This window comes from Nomascus leucogenys, chromosome 12, assembly GCF_006542625.1.
Source record: "Nomascus leucogenys isolate Asia chromosome 12, Asia_NLE_v1, whole genome shotgun sequence".
In the NCBI taxonomy this organism is placed as follows: Eukaryota; Metazoa; Chordata; class Mammalia; order Primates; family Hylobatidae; genus Nomascus; species Nomascus leucogenys.
In genome coordinates this window covers 47,486,678-47,506,174 of record NC_044392.1, presented here as the reverse complement: position 1 = coordinate 47,506,174, position 19,497 = coordinate 47,486,678, and the positions used below count along the sequence as shown (strand labels likewise).

Genomic DNA, 19,497 nt, shown 5'->3' with positions numbered 1-19,497 from the left:
GCCGAGGCAGGCGGATCACGAGGTCAAGAGTTCGAGACCAGCCTGGCCAACATGGTGAAACCCCGTCTCTACTAAGAACACAAAAATTAGCTGGGTGTGATGGCGCGTGCCTTGTAACCCCAGCTACTCGGGAGGCTGAGGCAGGAGAATCACTTGAACCCGGGAGGCGGAGGTTGCAGTGAGCTGAGATCCTGCCACCGTACTCCAGCCTGGGTGACAGAGCAAGACTCCGTCTCGAAAATAAATAAATAAATAGGCCGGGTGAGGTGGCTCACACCTGTAATCCCAGAACTTTGGGAGGCCAAGGCAGGTGGATCACTTGAGGTCAGGAGTTCAAGACCAGCCTGACCAAAATGGTGAAACCGCGTCTCTACTAAAAATACAAAAATTAGCTGAGCATGGTGGGGCGTGCTTGTAACCCTAGCTACTCAGGAGGCTGAGGCAGGAGAATCACTTGAACCTGGAGGCAGAGGTTGCAGTGAGCCCAGATCGTCCACTGCACTCCAGCCTGGGTGACACAGAGAGATTCCGTCTCAAAAATAATAATAATAATAATAATGGCCAGGTGCAGTGACTCCCGCCTGTAATCTCAGCACTTTGGGAGGCCAAGGAGGGCAGATCACCTGAGGTCAGGAGTTTGAGACCAGCCTAACCAATATGATGAAACCCTGTCTGTATTAAAAAAATATAAAAATTAGCTGAGGATGGTGGCATTCACCTGTAATCCCAGCTACTCGGGAGGCTGAGACAGAAGAATTGCTTGAACCCAGGAGGCGGAGGTTGCAGTGAGCTGAGATTGTGCCATTGCACTCCAGCCTGGGCAACAAGAGTGAAACTCCATCTGAAAATAATAAATAAATAAATAAATAAAAGTTAAAGGAGAACCTTACCAAGGACTCCCATATCCTATCTGCCTAAGTAGATTCTTTTTTTTGTTTGTTTAATTTTAAGACAGAATCTTGCTCTGTTGCCGAGGCTGGAGTGCAGTAGCACAATCTCAGCTCACTGCAGCCTCCGCTTCCCAGGTTCCAGCGATTCTCCTGCCTCAGCCTCCCAGGTAGCTGAGATTACAGGCACGTGCCACCAGACCCAGCTAATTTTTGTATTTTTAGTAGAGACGGGGTTTCACCATATTGGCCAGGCTAGTCTCGAACTCCTGACCTCAGATGATCCACCCACCTTGGTTTCCCAAAGTGCTGGGATTATAGGCGTGAGTCACTGCGCCCCGCCATCTTCTTAACTCCTATATCAAAACTGGAATTTTTGTCAACCTGACAGATGAAAAGTGGTACGTCAGTTTAGCTTTATTTGCTCCATTTAAAAAAACTGAGGTAAGTCTGGGTGCAGTGGCTCACGCCTGTAATCCCAGCACTTTGGGAAGCTGAGGTGGGTGGATCGTCTGAGGTCAGGAGTTCGAGACTAGCCTGGCCAACATGGTGAAACCCTGTCTCTACTAAAAATACAAAAATTAGCCGGGTGTGATGGCACATACCTGTAATCCGAGCTACTTGGGAGGCTGAGACAGGAGAATCGCTTGTACCTGGGAGGCGGAGGTTACAGTGAGCCGAAACCGCGCCATTGCACTCCAGCCTGGGCAACAAGAGTGAAACTCCATCTCAAAAAAAAAAAAAAAAAAAAACAAGCTGGGCACGGTGGCTCATGCCTGTAATCCCAGCACTTTGGGAGGCTGAGGCAGGCGAATCACAAGGTCAGGAGTTCAAGACCAGCCTGGCCAACGTGGTGAACACTGTCTCTACTAAAAATACAAAAAATTAGCCAGGCGTAGTGGCGGGCACCTGCAATCTCAGCTACTTGGGAGGCTGAGGCAGGAGAATAGCTTGAACCTGGGATGCAGAGGTTGCAGTGAGCCGAGATCGCACCACTGCACTCCAGCCTGGGCAACAGAGCGAGACTCCGTCTCAAAAAAAAAAAAACATACACACACACACACACACAAAATACATATAGTAAAGTGTACAGCTCAATAAAGTTTTACATGTGTATACATTTATATAACCATCACCCAGAAAAAGATAGGATTGTTCCCAACACCTCAGAGGTTCTTTCTTGTCGCTCCTAATCAATACCTCCCCTGACCCTCAACCCCTTAGATGTAATCATTATTCTTACTTTTTTTGTTTAGATGGAGTCTCGCTCTGCCACCGGGCTGGAGTTCAGTGGCATGATCTCGGCTCACTGCAACCTTTACCTCCCAGGTTCAAGTGATTCTCCTGCCTCTGCCTCCCAAGTAGCTGGGACTACAGGCGTGTGCCACCACGCCCAGCTAATATATGTATTTTTAGTAGAGACGGGGTTTCACCATGTTGGCCAGGATTGTCTCGATCTCTTGACCTCATGATCTGCCCGCCTTGGCCTCCCAAAGTGCTGGGATTACAGGGTGAGCCACCGCGCCTGGCTTATTCTTACTTTTATTGACATAGATAACTTGTTTGTTTGTTTGTTTTTTAAAGAGATGGTGTCTGGCTATTGTAATTCCCCAATTGGTTCTTCTGGCCACTGAACACACGAAACCAATCCACTGAGACCTGTTATTGCAATAAAGAGTTTAATCAATGCAAGGCCAGCCGTGTAGTACAACTAGAGTTATCACTCAAATCAGCCTCTCTGAAGGCTAGAAGGTTAGGGCCTTTCTTTCTTTCTTTTTTTAACGGAGTTTCACTCTTGTCGCCCAGGCTGGAGTGCAATATCGCAATCTCGACTCAGTGCAACCTCCGCCTCCCGGGTTCAAGTGATTCTCCTGCCTCAGCCTCCTGAGTAGCTGGGATTACAGGGGTTAGCCACCATGCCTGGCTAATTTTTGTACTTTTAGTAGAGATAGGGTTTCACCATGTTTGTCAGACTGGTCTTGAACTCCTGACTTCAGGTGATCCGCCTGCCTTGGCCTCCCAAAGTGCTGGGATTACAGGCGTGAGCCACTATGCCCGGCTCCCTCCCTCCCTCCCTCCCTTTCTCTTTCTCTCTTTCTTTCTCCCTTCCCTTCCTTTTTTCTTTCTCCCTTCCCTTCCTTTTTTCTTTTTGTCTCTCTTTTTCTCTTTCTTTCTCTCTCTTTCTTTTCTTTCTTTCTTTCTCTCTCTCTTTCTTTTTTTTCTTTTTGAGACTCTGTCACTCAGGCTGGAGTGCAGCAAAGCAATCTCGGCTCACTGCAACCTCCACCTCCCTGGTTTAAGCAATTCTCATGCCTCAGCATCCTGAGTGACTGGGACTAGAAGCTCACGCCACCACGCCCGATTAATTTTTTGTATTTTTAGTAAAGATGGGGTTTTGCCATGTTGGTTAGGCTGGTCTCTAACTCCTGGCCTCAAGTGATCATCGAAGTTAGGGTTTTTCAAAGACAGTTTGGTGGGCAGGGAACTAGGGAATGCGTGCTGCTGTTTTGTTGGGGATATAATCATAGGGGTGTGGAAAAATGTCCTTGTGTGCTGAGTCGGCCTCTGGGTGGTGGGGGGCAGGCACAAGACCATTTGGTTATATCATGAGTCACAAGTCTGGGTAAGGTCAGTAAGTTTCCAGAATGTATTAGGTTGGTGCAAGAGTAATTGCAGTTTTGACCATTTCTTTTGCACCACCCTAATAGAAGTCTGACATTTTTTCTTTTTTTTTTTTTTTGAGACAGTCTTGCTCTGTGGCCCAGGCTGAAATACAGTGGTGCGATCTCAGCTCACTGCAACCTCCGCCTCCCAGGTTCAAATGATTCTTCTGTTTCAGCCTCCTGAGGAGCTGGGATTACAGGCATGCACCACCACACTCAGCTAATTTTTGTATTTTTAGTAGAGATGGAGTTTCACCAGGTAGGCCAGGCTGCTTTCGAACTCCCGACCTCAGGTGATCTGCCCACCTAAGCCTCCTAAAGTGTTGGAATTACTGGCGTGAGCCACCTCACCCGCCCTGAAAAACATTTTAAAAGACCAGTCTTAGGTTCTACAATACTGATGTTATCTATAGGAGCAATTAGGGAAGTCACAAATCTTGAGACCACTGGCCACATGACTCCTGAGCAGTAAGGGATTATAGAAATTACGCCTACATTTTAGTAGAATTCATGTCCCTCCCATAATCCTAATCCTGTGGCCTTTCATTAGTCTTATGAAGGCAGTTTTCACTCCCTGAGCAAGAAGAGGGTTAGTTTTAGGAAGGCACTATTACCATCCTTGCTTTTAAATTAAGCTATGCACTAAATTCCTCCTATGGGTAGCTTGGCCTATGCCTAGGAATAAGAGAAGATAGCTAGCCTGTGAGGCTAGAAGCAAGATAGAGTCAGCCATGCTAGATTTCTCTAAACAGGCATAATCTTTGCAAAGGCAGTTAAACTATGTTGTCCAGACTGGTCTCAAACTCCTGGCCTCAAGCAATCCTCCCGCCTCAGCCTCCCAAAGTGCTGGGATTACAGGTAGGAGCCACCACGCCCAGCCATTCTTATACATGCTTTTTAGTAGCCACACATACTCATTTCTCTCAGCTATATACTTATAAATGCTGTATCATGGGATAGGCAATTGTTTGGCTTTGGTAAATACTGCTCAACAATTTATCAATGTACTGTTGGGGTTCAAAAAGTAATACCCCAAAGACTGGTGCTTTGACATGCTGTGGCCTTAAACATGCTTTGATCCTCTGCAGTTGGATCACGAGGTCAGGAGTTAGAGGCCAGCCTGGCCAACATGGTCAAAACTCATCTCTACTAAAAATACAAAATTAGCCGGGTGTGGTGGCACACACCTGTAGTCCCGGCTACTCGGGAGGCTGTGGTAGGAGAATCACTTTTACCTGGGAGGCAGGGGTTGCCGTGAGCTGAGATCATGCCACTGCACTCCAGCCTGGATGACAGAGGGAGACTCTATCTCAAAAAAAAAAAAAAAAAAAAAAAAAAAAAAAGGCCAGGCTCAGTGACTCATACACATACTCACCAACACTTAGTACTGTCAGTCTTTTCAATTGTAGCTCTTCTAGAAAGTGTTTAGTGATATCTCATAGGTTGCTTTTTGAAATTTTAAAAGTGTGGGTCAGGCATGGTGGCTCATGCCTGTAATCCCAGGAATTTGAGAGGCCAAGGAGGGCACATCACCTGAGGCCAGGAGTTCGAGATCAGCCTGGCCAAATTTTTTTTGTTTAAGAGTTGGGGTGGTCAGGCGCAGTGGCTCACGCCTATAATCCCAACACTTCCGGAGGCTGAGGTGGGCAGATCACAAGGTCAGGAGTGTGAGACCAGCCTGGCCAACATGGTGAAACCCTGTCTCTACTAAAAGTACAAAAATTAGCTGGGCGTGGTGGCGAGTGCTTGTAATCCCAGCTACCGGGAAGCTGAGGCAGGAGAATCGCTTGAACCCGGGAGGCGGAGGTTGCTGTGAGCCGAGATCACGCCATTGCACTCCAGCCTGGGCAACAAGAGCGAAACTACTTCTCAAACAAACAAAAAATTTCAAAAAGCAACCTATGAGATATCACTAAACACTTTCCAGAATAGCTACAATTCAAAAGACTGACAGTACTAAGTGTTGACAAGTATGTGTAGTGACTGGAACTCTCAGGGTTTACTGGACCTAGTGAAAATTTGGCTAAGTACTGTAGAAGTCAAGGGAATACTTTCCCTTCCCCCTCTGAAGGCACACTGAAAATCAACTGACAATAGGACAGATTATTATTATTATTACTATTTTGAGACAAAGTCTCACTCTCTCGCTCAGGCTGAAGTGCACTGGCATGATCTCAGCTCACTGCAACCTCCACTTCCCAGGTTCAAGCGATTCTCCCACCTCAGCCTCCCAAGTAGCTAGGACTACAGGCACCCACCACCACACCCAGCTAATTTTTGTATTTTTAGTAGAGACAGGGTTTCTCCATGTTGGTCAGGCTGGTCTTGAACTCCCGACCTCAGGTGATCCACCTGCCTTGGCCTCCCAAAGTGTTGGGATTACAGGTGTGAGCCACAGTGCCCGGCCTGAATTTATTTATCTGCTTGGTTAGCAGGTATTTTGACCAACATGATTTAGCTGATGAGCTATCTTGATGTAGCTGATCTCTCAGGGATGGAAGATATTTCTCAAAAGGCAGCCTAACTATGAGGAAACACAATGTCAATTCAGGTACAGATTGCATCACATCCTCAATACTATGTGAAGGGTTCTCATCTTAACCTGTGCAACTCAAATTGATACTCAAGAATATAGATTATATTGATCTGATGTTTGAAATATCAATGGAAAATCCCACCCACTTTTTGATGAACAGTATGCAAAGTTTTTTGTAATCGCATGCATTTAAAACAAGTTGAGTGTCATTTATTGGTGAAGCAGCCTGCATAGAAACTGCATGATGAACAGCTGGGCACAGTGGGTCATGCCTGTAATCCTTGCACTTTGAGAGGCTGAGGTCAACAGACCACTTTAGGCCAGGAGTTTGAGACCAGCTTAGTCAACATGGCAAAACCCCATCTTTACAAAAAATACAAAAATTAGCTGGGTGTGGTGGCACACACCTGTAGTCCCAGGTACTCGGGAGGCTGAAGTATGAGAATCGCTTGAACCCAGGAGGCCGAGGTTGCAGTGAGTGGAGATCATGTCACTACATTCCAGACTGGGCAACACAGCAAGACCCTGTTTCTACTGCAAAATAGAAAAATCAGCCAGGTGTGGTGGTATGTACCTGTAGTTCCAGCTATTCTGTCGGCTGAGGTGGGAGGATCAACTGAGCCCAGGAGGTGGAGGCTACAATGAACTGAGATCATGCCGCTACACTCCAGCCTGGGTGAAAGAGTGAGACCCTGTCTCAAAAAACAAACAAAACAACTTACTTCGGGATGTTGTAGAGGGCCCCTGTGGCATCCAAAAGAGAGATAATAAACAAGTTTTCTGATATGTTAAATTACATATCAGGTATTGATCATGAAAAAAGAAATTACTGAGTAAGAAATGATGTTTAGGCTGGGCACAGTGGCTCACGCCTGTAATCTCAGCACTTTGGGAGGCCGAGGCAGGCGGATCATGAGGTCAGGAAATCAAGACCATCCTGGCTGACACAGTGAAACCCCGTCTCTACTAAAAATAGAAAAATATAGCCGGGCGCAGTGGCGGGCGCCTGTAGTCCCAGCTACTCAGGAGGCTGAGGCAGGAGAATGGCATGAACCAGGGAGGCAGAGCTTGCGGTAAGCTGAGATCACACCACTGCACTCCAGCCTGGGCAACAGAGTGAGACTTCGTCTCAAAAAAAAAAAAAAAAAGAAAAAGAAGTGTTGTTTAACCAAGTTATATTTTGATGGATATGTTATTAATACGTATTCCAAAACTTTATGAGATTCCTAAAATTCTGATATATCTTGGTATGTTATTAGTTATACTTATGGTTATTATGTTAAATTATTGTAGAACACAGAAATAACCAAATTTTCTTGTCAATTTTGACTTTTGATTTTAACTTTTGACTTTATGATTTTAAGTGATTTTTTTTTTTTTTTTGAGATAGGGTCTTGCTTTGTTGCCCAGGCTGGAGAGCAGTGATGCAATCTGGGCTCACTGCAGCCTCCACCTCCTGGGTTCAAGTAATTCTGGTGCTCAGCCTCCTGAGTAGCTGGGATGACAGGCATGTGCCACCACCCCCGGCTAATTTTGTATTTTTAGTAGAGATGGAGTTTCTCCACGTTGGTCAGGCTGTTCTCGAACTCTTGACCTCAAGTGATCTGCCTGCCTCAGCCTCCCAACGTGCTGGGATTACAGGCGTGAGCCACTGCACCTGGCCCAACTGTCATTTTATTAATATGTATATAAGAAGAACTGTAGCTTATGCCCTGACAAATGTATATCCTACTAAAGAAGGGGAATTAAGCTTCTCTCTTCTCTCTCTCTCTCTCTCTATATATATATATATATGTACACAAACACACATATATGTGTGTATCAGAGACAGGGCCTCACTCTGTCACCTAGGCTGGTGTGCAGTGGTGTGATCATAGCTCACTACAGCTTTGAACTCCTAAGCTGAAGTGATCCTCCTACCTCAGCCTCCTGAGTAGCTGGGACTACAGGTTCATGACACCTCACCCTGCCAATGTTTTTATTTTTTGTAGAGACAAGGTCTCACTTTGTTGCCCAGGCTAGTCTCAAACTTCTGGCTTCAAGTGATCTTCCTGCCTCTGCCTCTCAAAGTGCGGGATTACAGACTTGAGCCACTGCACCAGGCTCCCAGCTCCTACTTTAAAAAAACCCACAAACAGGCCGGGCACGGTGGCTCAAGCCTGTAATCCCAGCACTTTGGGAGGCCGAGGCGGGTGGATCACGAGGTCAGGAGATCGAGACCATCCTGGCTAACACGGTGAAATCCCGTCTCTACTAAAAAACACAAAAAATTAGCTGGGCGTGTTGGTGGGCGCCTGTGGTCCCAGCTACTCGGGAGGCTGAGGCAGGAGAACGGTGTGAACCCAGGAGGTGGAGGTTGCGGTGAGCCAAGATCGCGCCACCGCACTCCAGCCTGGGGGACAGAGAAAGACTCCATCTCAAAAAACAAAAAACAAAAAACATAAAAAACCCACAAACAAATGGAAGCATAAAGTACAGTGTTCTACCCTTTACTCTTCTTTTTTCACCTACGTATTTCCAATTACATATATATGTATTTCCAATGACACACAGTAATGTTATTGTAATAAGTTGAGTTTGTATTCTTTAAAAAAAAATTTTTTTTTTGTAGAGACAGGGTCTTGCTATGTTGCCCAAGCTGGTCTCCAACTCCTGGGCTCAAGTGATCCCCCTGCCTTGTCCTCCCAAAGTGCTGGGATTACAGACGTGAGCCACTGCACCCAAAGAGTTTGCATTCTTCAGCAGCTATGCAGTGTTTTGCACCTAGAAGAAATCCAAGGTATTCTCAATAGAACTATAGACTTTCAGTGCTAGAAAGGTATTTAGAGATCAGCAAGTCCACCTCTTATTTTACAGATAATTAATGTACAGAAAGTCAAAATGACTTCCCTAAGGTCTTACACCTACTATTAAAGAAAGGAATGAGTGAGCCAACTTAAAGGAACATTCACATATAGAGTTAAAATGTTAAGCCACTACAAGTGTAAAAGTAAATAGGATTGCCTGTAGTGGTAACTAGTATCTGTACCGTGTATTCCAGTTTAAAATGTGATCTCACATCCATTAGGTCACATAATGTTCTCGAAGCTCACAGGCAACCTTTGTCTCCATTTTACTGGAAGTAAAACAAGCAGGAATGTGGATTTTTTTTTTTTAAAGGCTACCCAAGTGAAGCAGTGGGAGTGGAGAAGGAACAAAGAAATCTGTAACTGGTTGTGATCAATGAGTTGTAAACACTAATGCACTAGGACAAGCCTGTGGATTTTTTTTTTTTTTTTTTTTTTTTTTTTTTTTTTTTTTTGAGACAGAGTCTGGCTGTCGCCCAGGCTGGAGTGCAGTGGCGCGATCTCGGCTCACTGCAGGCTCCGCCCCCCGGGGTTCACGCCATTCTCTTGCCTCAGCCTCCCGAGTAGCTGGCACTACAGGCACCCGCCACCTCGCCCGGCTAATTTTTTGTATTTTTAGTAGAGACGGGGTTTCACTGTGTTAGCCAGGATGGTCTCAATCTCCTGACCTCGTGATCCGCCCCCCTCGGCCTCCCAAAGTGCTGGGATTACAGGCGTGAGCCACCGCGCCCGGCCTTTTTTTTTTTTTTTTAAGCAGGCTTTAAAAATAGCGAAATTTGGCCAGGCGCAGTGGCTTACGCCCGTAATCCCAGCACTTTGGGAATCCCCGGACGGGCGGATCACGAGGTCAAGAGATCGAGACCATCCTGGCTAACACGGTGAAACCTCGTCTCTACTAAAAATAGAAAAAAATTAGCCGGGCGTGGTGGCGGGCGCCTGTAGTCCCAGCTATTCGGGAGGCTGAGGCAGGAGAATGGCATGATCCCAGGTGGCGGAGCTTGCAGTGAGCCGAGATCGCGCCACTGCACTCCAGCATAGTCAACAGAGCGAGACTCCGTCTCAAAAGGAAAAACAAAACAAAACAAAACAAAATTAACCGGGTGCGGTGGTGGTTGTCTGTAATCCCAGCTACTCAGGAGGCTGAGGCAGGAGAATCGCTTGAACCCGGGAGGTGGAAGTTGCAGTGAGCCGAGATCACGCCATTGCACTCCAGCCTGGGCGAAAACAGTGAGACTCCGTCTCAAAAAAAAAAAAAAGGGAAATTTGATCTGTCTTTGGGCCTGTGAAAGATAATCCTAAAGTGCTCTTGAAAAAAAAATGGCACTGAGACACACAGATGGAGAACCAAGAAATACAAATGGACTTACAAAACAATCAAGGCCACATTGCATTCACAACACATCACAACACTCTGCATTGGGTGAAAGTACAGTGACTTCAGTGACATGGGTCAGTCCCAGATACTCAAAACAAAAATGAAGTTGATTCTCTCGTTTGGAACATTTTTGCTGGAGGTAGTGCTGGCACGATTTGAACGACTTGTTTTGCACAAGTGGGTCAATGCACTTTTTTTTCTTTTGAGACCGAGTTTTTGCTCTTGTCGCCCAGGCTGGAGTGCAGTGGCGCAATCTCGGCTCATTGCAACCTCTGCCTTGCGGGTTCAAGCGATTCTCCTGCCTCAGCCTTCCATGTAGCTGGGACTACAGGCGCCCGCCACCACGCCTGGCTAATTTTTGTATTTTTAGTACAGACGGGGTTTCACCATGTTGGCCAGGATCGTCTCAATCTCCTGACCTCGTGATCCGCCCGCCTCGGCCTCCCAAAGTGCTGGGATTACAGGCGTCAGCCATCGCGCCCGGCCTAAGGGGCAATGCACTTTTTTTGCGAAGTCTGATAATTGCACTTGTGTGAGTGCACACACGTGCCTGTGTGATGCACTCTTAGCTCTGGGAGCCGGCTTCATACCATCTGACGGCATTTGCTCTGTGACTGCCTACGAGTTGGGGTACCGTTTCCTCCCCCGCCCTGCCACTTTGTGGCAGGCTTCGTGTCTCTCAAAGCCACGCAGGGACATTGCCCAGTTTCCTGCACCCACCAAAGTTCTCGGAGGAAGAGGGCGGAGGCTGACACCGCGCATGCGCGTCAGCGCACGCAGGCGCAGCCTCTCTCCTTCCTGATCGCCTCGCGCTCCCACCCCACCCGAGAGCAAAGGAGGGAAGCGATTGGGCATGCTAGTTGCCCATCAGACCAGGCTCTCTTCTCTCTCAACACAATTGGCAGACAGAGAAAAGGCCGGTCCGCCGAGGTCTTCCTACCCCTTGGAGACTCAGCGCCACCGCGGAAGCAGCTATTGGCGGAGGCCAGGGGCCGCGACTGCTCACTTCCGGCGCGGGCCTGGACGATTTCTCCCCTTCCCCCGCCCTCCGCCTTCCCACCCCCCGCCCTTCCACTATGGCCGCTTCTGTGTGGTGTGGGGAGACGCTGGTCCTCCCTGTCCTCCCATAGCGCTTATTGCCTCACCCTCACCCCTAGGGGCCGGATCCAAAGGCGCTTCACTTCCCAAGCCTTGGGGCATCAGCCAGGAAGGTTTCCTACCTCCTACTTCAGGGGCAGGACTCCTCTTTCCCCCCCCACGGGGAAAAGAGGCAGAAACTTAGGGGTTTCCCTCCTTTTCTTAGGGTCAGACGCTCTTAGGGTCCACTTCTTCAGGGGCGGAAGCCTCTCCTACCCTTCCCATAGGGGCACAGGCCTTTACCCCACTGTACTTCGGAGCCAACGGCTTTCCCTCAGCACTGCCATCCCAGAGTCAGGACCCAGAGGACTGTGCCTTCGCCCCCAACGCAGGCGCGGCCTTTTGGAGAGGAGGGAGGAGTGGAGAGGACAGGGGCCCTTGCTCCCCCCTCCCCAACTTGTTCCTCTTGCCCCCCAGTCCCTGGCAATCCAGAGTTCCCGATATCTAGGACTGTCCATCCATCCACTCCCTGACCTTTTCCCGTCTCCTGGCTGCAGCCATGGAGTTGCAGAAGGGAAAAGGGGCAGCAGCAGCAGCAGCAGCTGCTTCGGGAGCAGCGGGAGGTGGAGGAGGAGGAGCGGGAGCAGGAGCCCCAGGAGGGGGGAGGCTGCTACTTTCAACCAGTTTGGATGCCAAGGATGAGTTAGAGGAGGTAGGTGTGGGGGGGAGGGAAGGGAGTTAAGAAATTGGGATTTGGAGGGATACTGGAGCGGATACCGGGTGGGAGGACGGGTGGGGGGGGGCAGGGGAGGAGGCTTTCAAGTTTTTTCTGAAGTAACACAAACACTGCTCCAGCTTCCTGCTCCTGAGGGAAGAAGTGTGGGCCAACTTCCTGGACAGGTTGTCATAGTAACAGCAGCCACTAGTATGAAAATGGGTGGGGGTGTTGGTGAAGGAAGGGATACAGCATCCAGGTTTAACGAATTTATTTTTGACATTCCTTTCCACATACACATCACAGCTATTTTTACTATCAACCCTGTTTCAGACTTAGGTCAATGTATTGAGTTGAGATGTAATGTATGTGTGTGTAGATGTTTGGGGGCTGGTAAGAGCTAGCAGTAGACCTTGGACCCTCCTGTTAGATGCTATCATTGACCTCGTGTAGACACAACCAATTGCCAGTGATGTTAACTGGGCATCTAGAAGAGTGAAGACTTAAGAAAAGTGAGTAGTGTTTAGTTTCGTGGCATCAGCCACAGTAGTGGGGTGAATGGTACCTAGGGGATTCTTCAGAACCAGATAGCACACACAGAGGAGAGAACACATCGCTTCTGAAAAAGAAGGTGGAGCGAAGCAACGGAATGGACCTGAATGAGGACTTCAGGGGACCTGATAGTTGCCCTTCCTATCCTCTTACCCAGCTTCTTCATTCTGCCATCCCAGAGTTGATCATGTATACCTTTCCACTGCTACAAACAAGAATACATGCTTAAGAATATGAGATCTAGACAGGGCGCAGTGGCTCACGCCTGTAATCCCAGCACTTTGGGAGACCGAGGCGGGCGGATCACAAGGTCAAGAGATCGAGACCATCCTCGCCAACATGGTGAAACCCCGTCTCTACTAAAAATACAAAAGTTAGCTGGGCATGGTGGCTTGTGCCTGTAATCCCAGCTATTTGGGAGGCTGAGGCAGGAGAATCGCTTGAACTCGTGGGCAGAAGTTGCAGTGAGCCAAGATTGCGGCACTGCACTCCAGCCTGACGACAGAGCGAGAGACCCTGTCTCAAAAAAACAAAAACAAAAAAAGAATGTGAGATTCAGAACTGGACGTGATGTGATAGCTTAACTGTTTGTAAGGCCTAATATTCAACTCGGTTATGCAGGGACAGGATGAGTACATTAACAGGCCTTGGCTCTTCACTGGCTGTTTCCCTGCTTCTAACTGTATCAGCTATTAGAGGGTGGGCAGGCAGACAGGTGAAATTCAGAATTTAGATTTGAAAAAATGGGTCAGATACAAGATGGTAGAACATACATGCAAAAATGAACTTTGTGAATCAAGAAGTGGCTGGATAGTAACTTTGTGGATTATCCACCAGCAAATGTCTACTTGCAGTCTGCCTTCCCATCATGCTTTTCCCTCATAATTCTGTGGGCATTCAGGTAAATCAGAGTTTGTTTTCTGTTGTTTGTAGTTATCAGCTAAGGTAGATATAATTATGAATGTAAACAATGTATTCTCAAAACAGGTGAGAATGACTTTAGGACTGCCTGGCAATTGGAATTATCTACTTTTTAAGAAATGGCCACTGTCGTTGTCAAAACATTTCTTGATCCCTGTGTACTACACTGGAGCTCTAGAAGCATGGAACGTCAATAATGGACTGCCTTTGATCCCTCCATCAGTTTGAGTGGAGGGCAAAAGACCCAGGGGTTGGAATCCCCACCCTGATTCTTAGAGGCGTCATTGTGTCTCTGCTTTAATTCAATTCACTGAATAGTACAGCATCCTGTTCTGAGCAGTGACGTGTTTGCTACTAAATGAAATAATGCGGCAGGAGGGTACCATCGAAGAGGGGAAGCATGCATTTTCTGGGTTTTTTTATACTGAGAGTGAACTTCCAACTGTTTCCAGGAAAAAGGGGGAGGGAGGGTCTTTCTTTTTTTCTGATCTCCATAATGTGGATGTTTCCCAGTATGTCTCAAGCTCCCCCTTCTTTGCCCTTTGTCCTTTGCGTTTGAATTTTCTAGCAAGACTTGCCACATTTTTTTTTTTCCTAATGTGTGTGGTTCGGTTATCCTCACCAGACCAGAGGGTCTCTAAGGGCAAGACTTACTGGCTTCTTCCTCTGGGTCTCCCCACAAATCTCTGCACACAGAAGTTATGAAAACTTGGTTTTGATCGACTGACCTCTGCTTGTTCTGGCTTGGTTATTTTCCCATCACAGACCTACCTATTGCCCAGGAACGCAGAGGTAGTTTCCTGACCATATATGCTTACTGTGTTTGGGTCTGATAGGAAAACAGGATGGAGGACATCCGAGGTCTGCCTTTCAAAGCTTATCATCTAATGGCTTGAGTTAACACACCCACAAGAAGGTAAAGAAACAAAAACAATAAAAAAACTGGTTAGAGTAGTGAAGAGATGGCTTATTATAATTGGGTGTGATTAGGAAAGACCTTTAGAGATTTGGAGTAGGAAGCACTGGTCAAGAGCATCCCAGGCAGGAACTCTTAACTCTTCGACCCTAGGGAACATTTAGTGTATCCTTTCTTCTCTTTGGCCCTGTTTTTCCCTTTGAAGGCGGAAGTCTTCTTGCCCATTCCCATCCCAGTTTGGGAAGGGAATGAGATAAAAATAGTGCCAGAGATTGAAGGAGTTTAGAACATGTACTTCCTAATCTCATGAGCCTTGGTAGCTCCTGGTTTTTCTTCTGCCAAAGAGGGACCAATCATTTTTAAATCAGGCTGAAAGTGGGAGGCCCAAGAGCGTCCTCTTTTTTTTTTTGAGACAGAGTCTCATTCTGTCGCTCAGGCTGGAGTGGTGCAGTGGTGGGATCTCGGTTCACTGCAAGCTCCGCCTCGTGGGTTCACGCCATTCTCCTGCCTCAGCCTCCCGAGTAGCTGGGACTACAGGCGCCTGCCACCACGACTGGCTAATTTTTTGCAATTTTAGTAGAGACGGGGTTTCACCGTGTTAGCCAGGATGGTCTCGATCTCCTGACCTCATGATCCGCCCACCTCAACCTCCCAAAGTGCTGGGATTACAGACTTGAGCCACCACGCCTGGCCCTGCGTCCTCTTTTTTTTTAACTTTTTTTTTTTTTTTTTTTTTTTTTTTTTTTGAGATGGAGTCTTCCTCTGTCGCCCAGGCTGGAGTGCAGTGGCGTGATCTTGGCTCACTGCAACCTCTGCCTCCCGGGTTCAAGCGATTCTCCTGCCTCAGCCTCCAGAGTAGCTGGGATTACAGGCACTACCACTCCTGGCTATTTTTTGTATTTTTTGGAAAGATGGGGTTTCACCATGTTGACCAGGCTGGTCTCGAACTCCTGACCTCAGGTGATCCACCTGCCTCGGCCTTCCAAATTGCTGGGATTACAGGCATGAGCCACCGCGCCTGGCCAGAGCTTCCTCTTAAGCCCTGGATAGGTCTCAGGGTTGCATTTGGTTAGAGGTATGTCCCTACCTGGTTTTCCCCAAGGAATAATTCATTTACATATGTGAGGAATCTCCAGGGAATGGGCTTTGAGTCACTTCTAGTTTTTGTCCCCTTAAATCATAATTTCATATACAAGTGACTCATGGTTGTGGAATACTTTGAGCCCAGCTTGTTCAATAACTCCTCACCTACGTGAGTCCTTGGGGATTTTTTTTTTTTTTTTTTTTTTTTTAAGACGGAGTTTCCCTCTTGTTGTCCAGGCTGGAGTGCAATGGCGTGATCTCAGCTAACTGAAACCTCCGCCTCCTGTGTTCAAGCGATTCTCCTGCGTCAGCCTCCTGAGTAGCTGGGATTACAGATGCCCACCACCACACCCAGCTAATTTTTTTGTATTTTTAGTAGAGACAGGGTTTCACCACGCTGGCTAGGCTGGTCTCAAACTCCTGACCTCAGGTGATCTGCCTGCCTCGGCCTCCCAAAGTGCTGGGATTACAGGCGTGAGCCACTGTGCCCGGCCATCCTTGGGGATTTTATGAGTTAGATTGTATATTCCTTTTCTGAAAATGAGGAATGTAGTCTTTTTTTTTTTGAGATGGAGTCTCACTCTGTTGCCCGGACTGGAGTGCAGTGGCATGATCTTGGCTCACTGCAACCTGCACTTACCAGATTCAAGCGATTTTCCTGCCTCAGCCTCCTGAGTAGCTGGGAGTACAGGCACGCACCACCATGCCCAGCTAATTTTTTGTATTTTTAGTAGAGACAGGGTTTCACCGTGTTGGTCAGGCTGGTCTCGAACTCCTGACCTCGTACACCATGTTGGTCAGGCTGGTCTCGAACTCCTTACCTCGTGATCCACCCACCTTGGCCTCCTAAAGTGCTGGGATTACAGGAATGAGCCACCGTGCCCGGCCAGAATTTAGTCTTTTAAGGCCACTGACTTCTCATAGGGAGCAGTATTTACTGAATGCTTTTTTTTTTTTTTTTTGCAGACGGAGTCTCGCTCTGTCTCCCAGGCTGGAGTGTAGTGGTGTGATCTCGGCTCACTGCAACCTCAGCCTCCCAAGTAGCTGGGACTGCAGGCGTGCACCACCATGCCCAGCTAATTTTTGTATTTTTAGTAGAGATGGGGTTTCACCTTATTGTCCAGGCTGCTCTCAAAGTCCTGACCTCGTGATTTTCCTGCCTCGGCCTCCCAAAGTGCTGGGATTACAGGCGTGAGCCACCGCACCCAGCTGTCCTTGGGGATTTTATGAGTTAGATTGTATCTTCCTCTTCTGAAGATGGGGAATTTGGTGTTTAAGGCCACTTCCCATAGGGAGCAGTATTTATTCTATGCTTTTTTTTTTTTTTTTTGGGAGATGGAATCTTGCTCCATCACCCAGGCTGGAGTGCAGTGGCGCGACAGCTTCCTGCAACCTTCGCCTCCTGGGTTCAAGTGATTCTCCTGCCTCAGCCTCCCGAGTATCTGGGACTACAGGTCTGCAACACCATGCCCAGCTAATTCTTGTATTTTTAGTAGAGATGGGGTTTCATGTTGGCCAGGCTGCTCTCGATCTCCTAACCTCATGATTCGCCCCCCTCAGCCTCCCAGAGTGCTGGGACTACAGGCTTGAGCCACCGCACCCAGCCACTGTATGCTTTTTACCAGACTCTATATCCACCTGGCTGAGGGAGGGGAAATGGAAAGGTTAGAGGGATTCTTCCAGCTTGAGTCTCCAGCTTTGGGTATATACTGGCAAAGAGAAAGGCCTTCCCCCCCTTTCTTCCCCATTTCATCTGCTGCTGCTGTCATGGAAACCATGGTCAGGTAGTCTTGGTATTAGAAAAATTAGGAGCTCCTAGAGATTGTAAATATTTACTCAGCTCTCTAAGGTACTGTCATGGAGGGCTTACTCTGAACAGAGCCATTCTGCCATCAATTGTTGGCATCTGAACCTATGATTCGATCTTTACTAAGAGCCTCTGGAGACTAGGGGAAAAGCGTTGCTATTACTTGATAGTAGGGATCTGGCTTCCTGTGGCTTTCTTTGAAGGGACATGGTACTTTGTCACCCTGAATGATTTGTAATCAATTTTCCCATCCCTGTTTGGAAAAGTAATTTCTATAGTTCAGGAAGAGTAAAGTATCATTTATACTTCTTGTTGCCTGTGAACAGAAAGGACTGGGCCTCACATTTTTTCCTCATTGCAGTTACCCACCCATCCAAATTCTGGACACTCACTTTCTACAACCTTAGCTGAGCCTCTCTGTTCCAAGAGGCCACTTTGCTCCTTCACTGGGCAGTGACCCATAGAATTGACTCAGGCCTCTAAGCAGAGCTCACGGGAGCTAGGGAAGGGGCCTAGAGAAACTGTTCAACCCAAGGTCTCTCAGCAGTAGATCATTGCCAGAGGCTCAGCTAGCCGTTTGTGTAGCCAGCTTTGCAGGATCTGGTACAGGGTACATCATTCAGGCCCCTCCCTCTCCCCTACCTTTTCCACTTGTCTCCTAGAAGGCAAAAGTTTACAGAGAGTAGATAGGAGAGAAAGCTTTTTAGCCTGGTCAGGAATTTATTCATGTCCTTTGGTAGGAGTTTTCAGGAATCTTTAAGGCCATCCCATTAGAATAGAAGTAGTGGCTGGGAGTGGAGAGGTTTTAGTTCTCTAAATTTAGTTGTGCAATTGCTGAGCTTCCCGCAAATTGAATAGTTTTTGTTTTGTTTTGTTTGAGACAAGGCCTTGCTCTGTCACTCAGGCTGGAGTGCAGTGGCTTGATCATGGCTCACTGCATCCGCAACCTCCTGGGCTCAAATGATCCACCCACTACAGCCTCGCAAGTAGCTGGGATTGTAGGCACGCCACCACAGCCAGCTACTTTTTAACATTTTTTTTGTAGAGACAGCATCTTCACTATGTTGCCTAGGCTGGTTTTGAACTCCTGTCCTCAAGTGATTCCTCCCCACCTTGGCCTCCCAAAGCACTGAGATTACAGGCATGAGCCACCATGCCTGGCTGCAGATTGAATAGATTCTAATTTAAGTGAGGCTATATGCTAGGAGCTTTCACATGTCATTTTAATACTTACAGCAACCTTGTGATAGAGGCATTATCTCTGTTTTGAGGGGTTTTGAGTGGCTAAATTACCCAAGATTAGCCTAAGGCTGGCAAGCAGTGGAGGGTTCTTTCTATGTTATGCTTCCTGTCAGTTTGCTTATTAGCTAGCTGCTGTTTGATTTTGCTTGCCTTTCCTCTCCATTGATTCAGCAGAGATGTTTCCCTTTGGTAGGAAGGAATACCTAGAATTTTAGAATGCTGTGCCACTCCTTGTTCACCATCTCCTTCTCCTCTGAAACCATTAACCTAGGCTGTGTACAGGGCTTCCCCCAGATCTCCTAGTAAGAGCAATCTGAACCTAGCAGCTAGATGTAATTGATTCCCCAGTCCTTGGTAACTATCTTGGATAGAGAGGGATGATTTTTGAGACAGGGCTTGCTTTGTCACCCAGGCTGGAGTACAGTGGTGCAATCATGGTTTATTGCAGCCTACAGCTCTTGAGCCCAAGTGATCCTCCTGCCTCAGCCTCCCAAGTAGCTGGGACTACAGGTGCACACGACCATGCCTGGCTGATTTATTTAGTTTATGTAGAGATGGGGGTGGGGGGGTCTCATTCTGTTCCCCAGGCTAGTCTTGAACTCCTGGCCTCAAGTGATCTACCTGCCTCGACCTCCCAAAGTACTGGGATTACAGGCGTGAGCCACTGTGCCCGGCAAGTGGGATAAGATTTAAAAACAGAGGAAGCCCAGCCGGAGGGTTTTCCTTCCCTCCCCTTATCATATAGGAGGTGGACTAGGTAATACTGGATCTCAGAGCTTGTGGGAGAGGTGGGCTGTGAGAGTCATAGCTCAGCTTTCATGTGACCTCACAGCTTCTTTTCACAAGTACACAGGTGCTTTTTATTCAGGCTGAGCTG

At 47.6% G+C, this 19,497-nt stretch overlaps 1 protein-coding gene across 2 annotated transcripts in view; it reads left to right on the top strand.

Annotated features, from left to right (window-relative positions):
* Positions 1 to 11,357: 11,357 nt before the first annotated feature.
* INTS3 (integrator complex subunit 3) overlaps positions 11,358 to 19,497 on the top strand; it is a 48,083-nt gene continuing 39,943 nt past the window's right edge. Inside the window, exon 1 of one of the 2 annotated variants that reach the window (XM_030824474.1) lies at positions 11,358 to 12,096. In XM_030824474.1, the coding sequence (XP_030680334.1) occupies positions 11,944 to 12,096 (153 nt within the window). In that variant the 5' untranslated portion in view covers positions 11,358 to 11,943. The remainder of the gene's footprint in view (positions 12,097 to 19,497) is intronic. The other variant, XM_030824472.1, reaches the window with a different exon arrangement.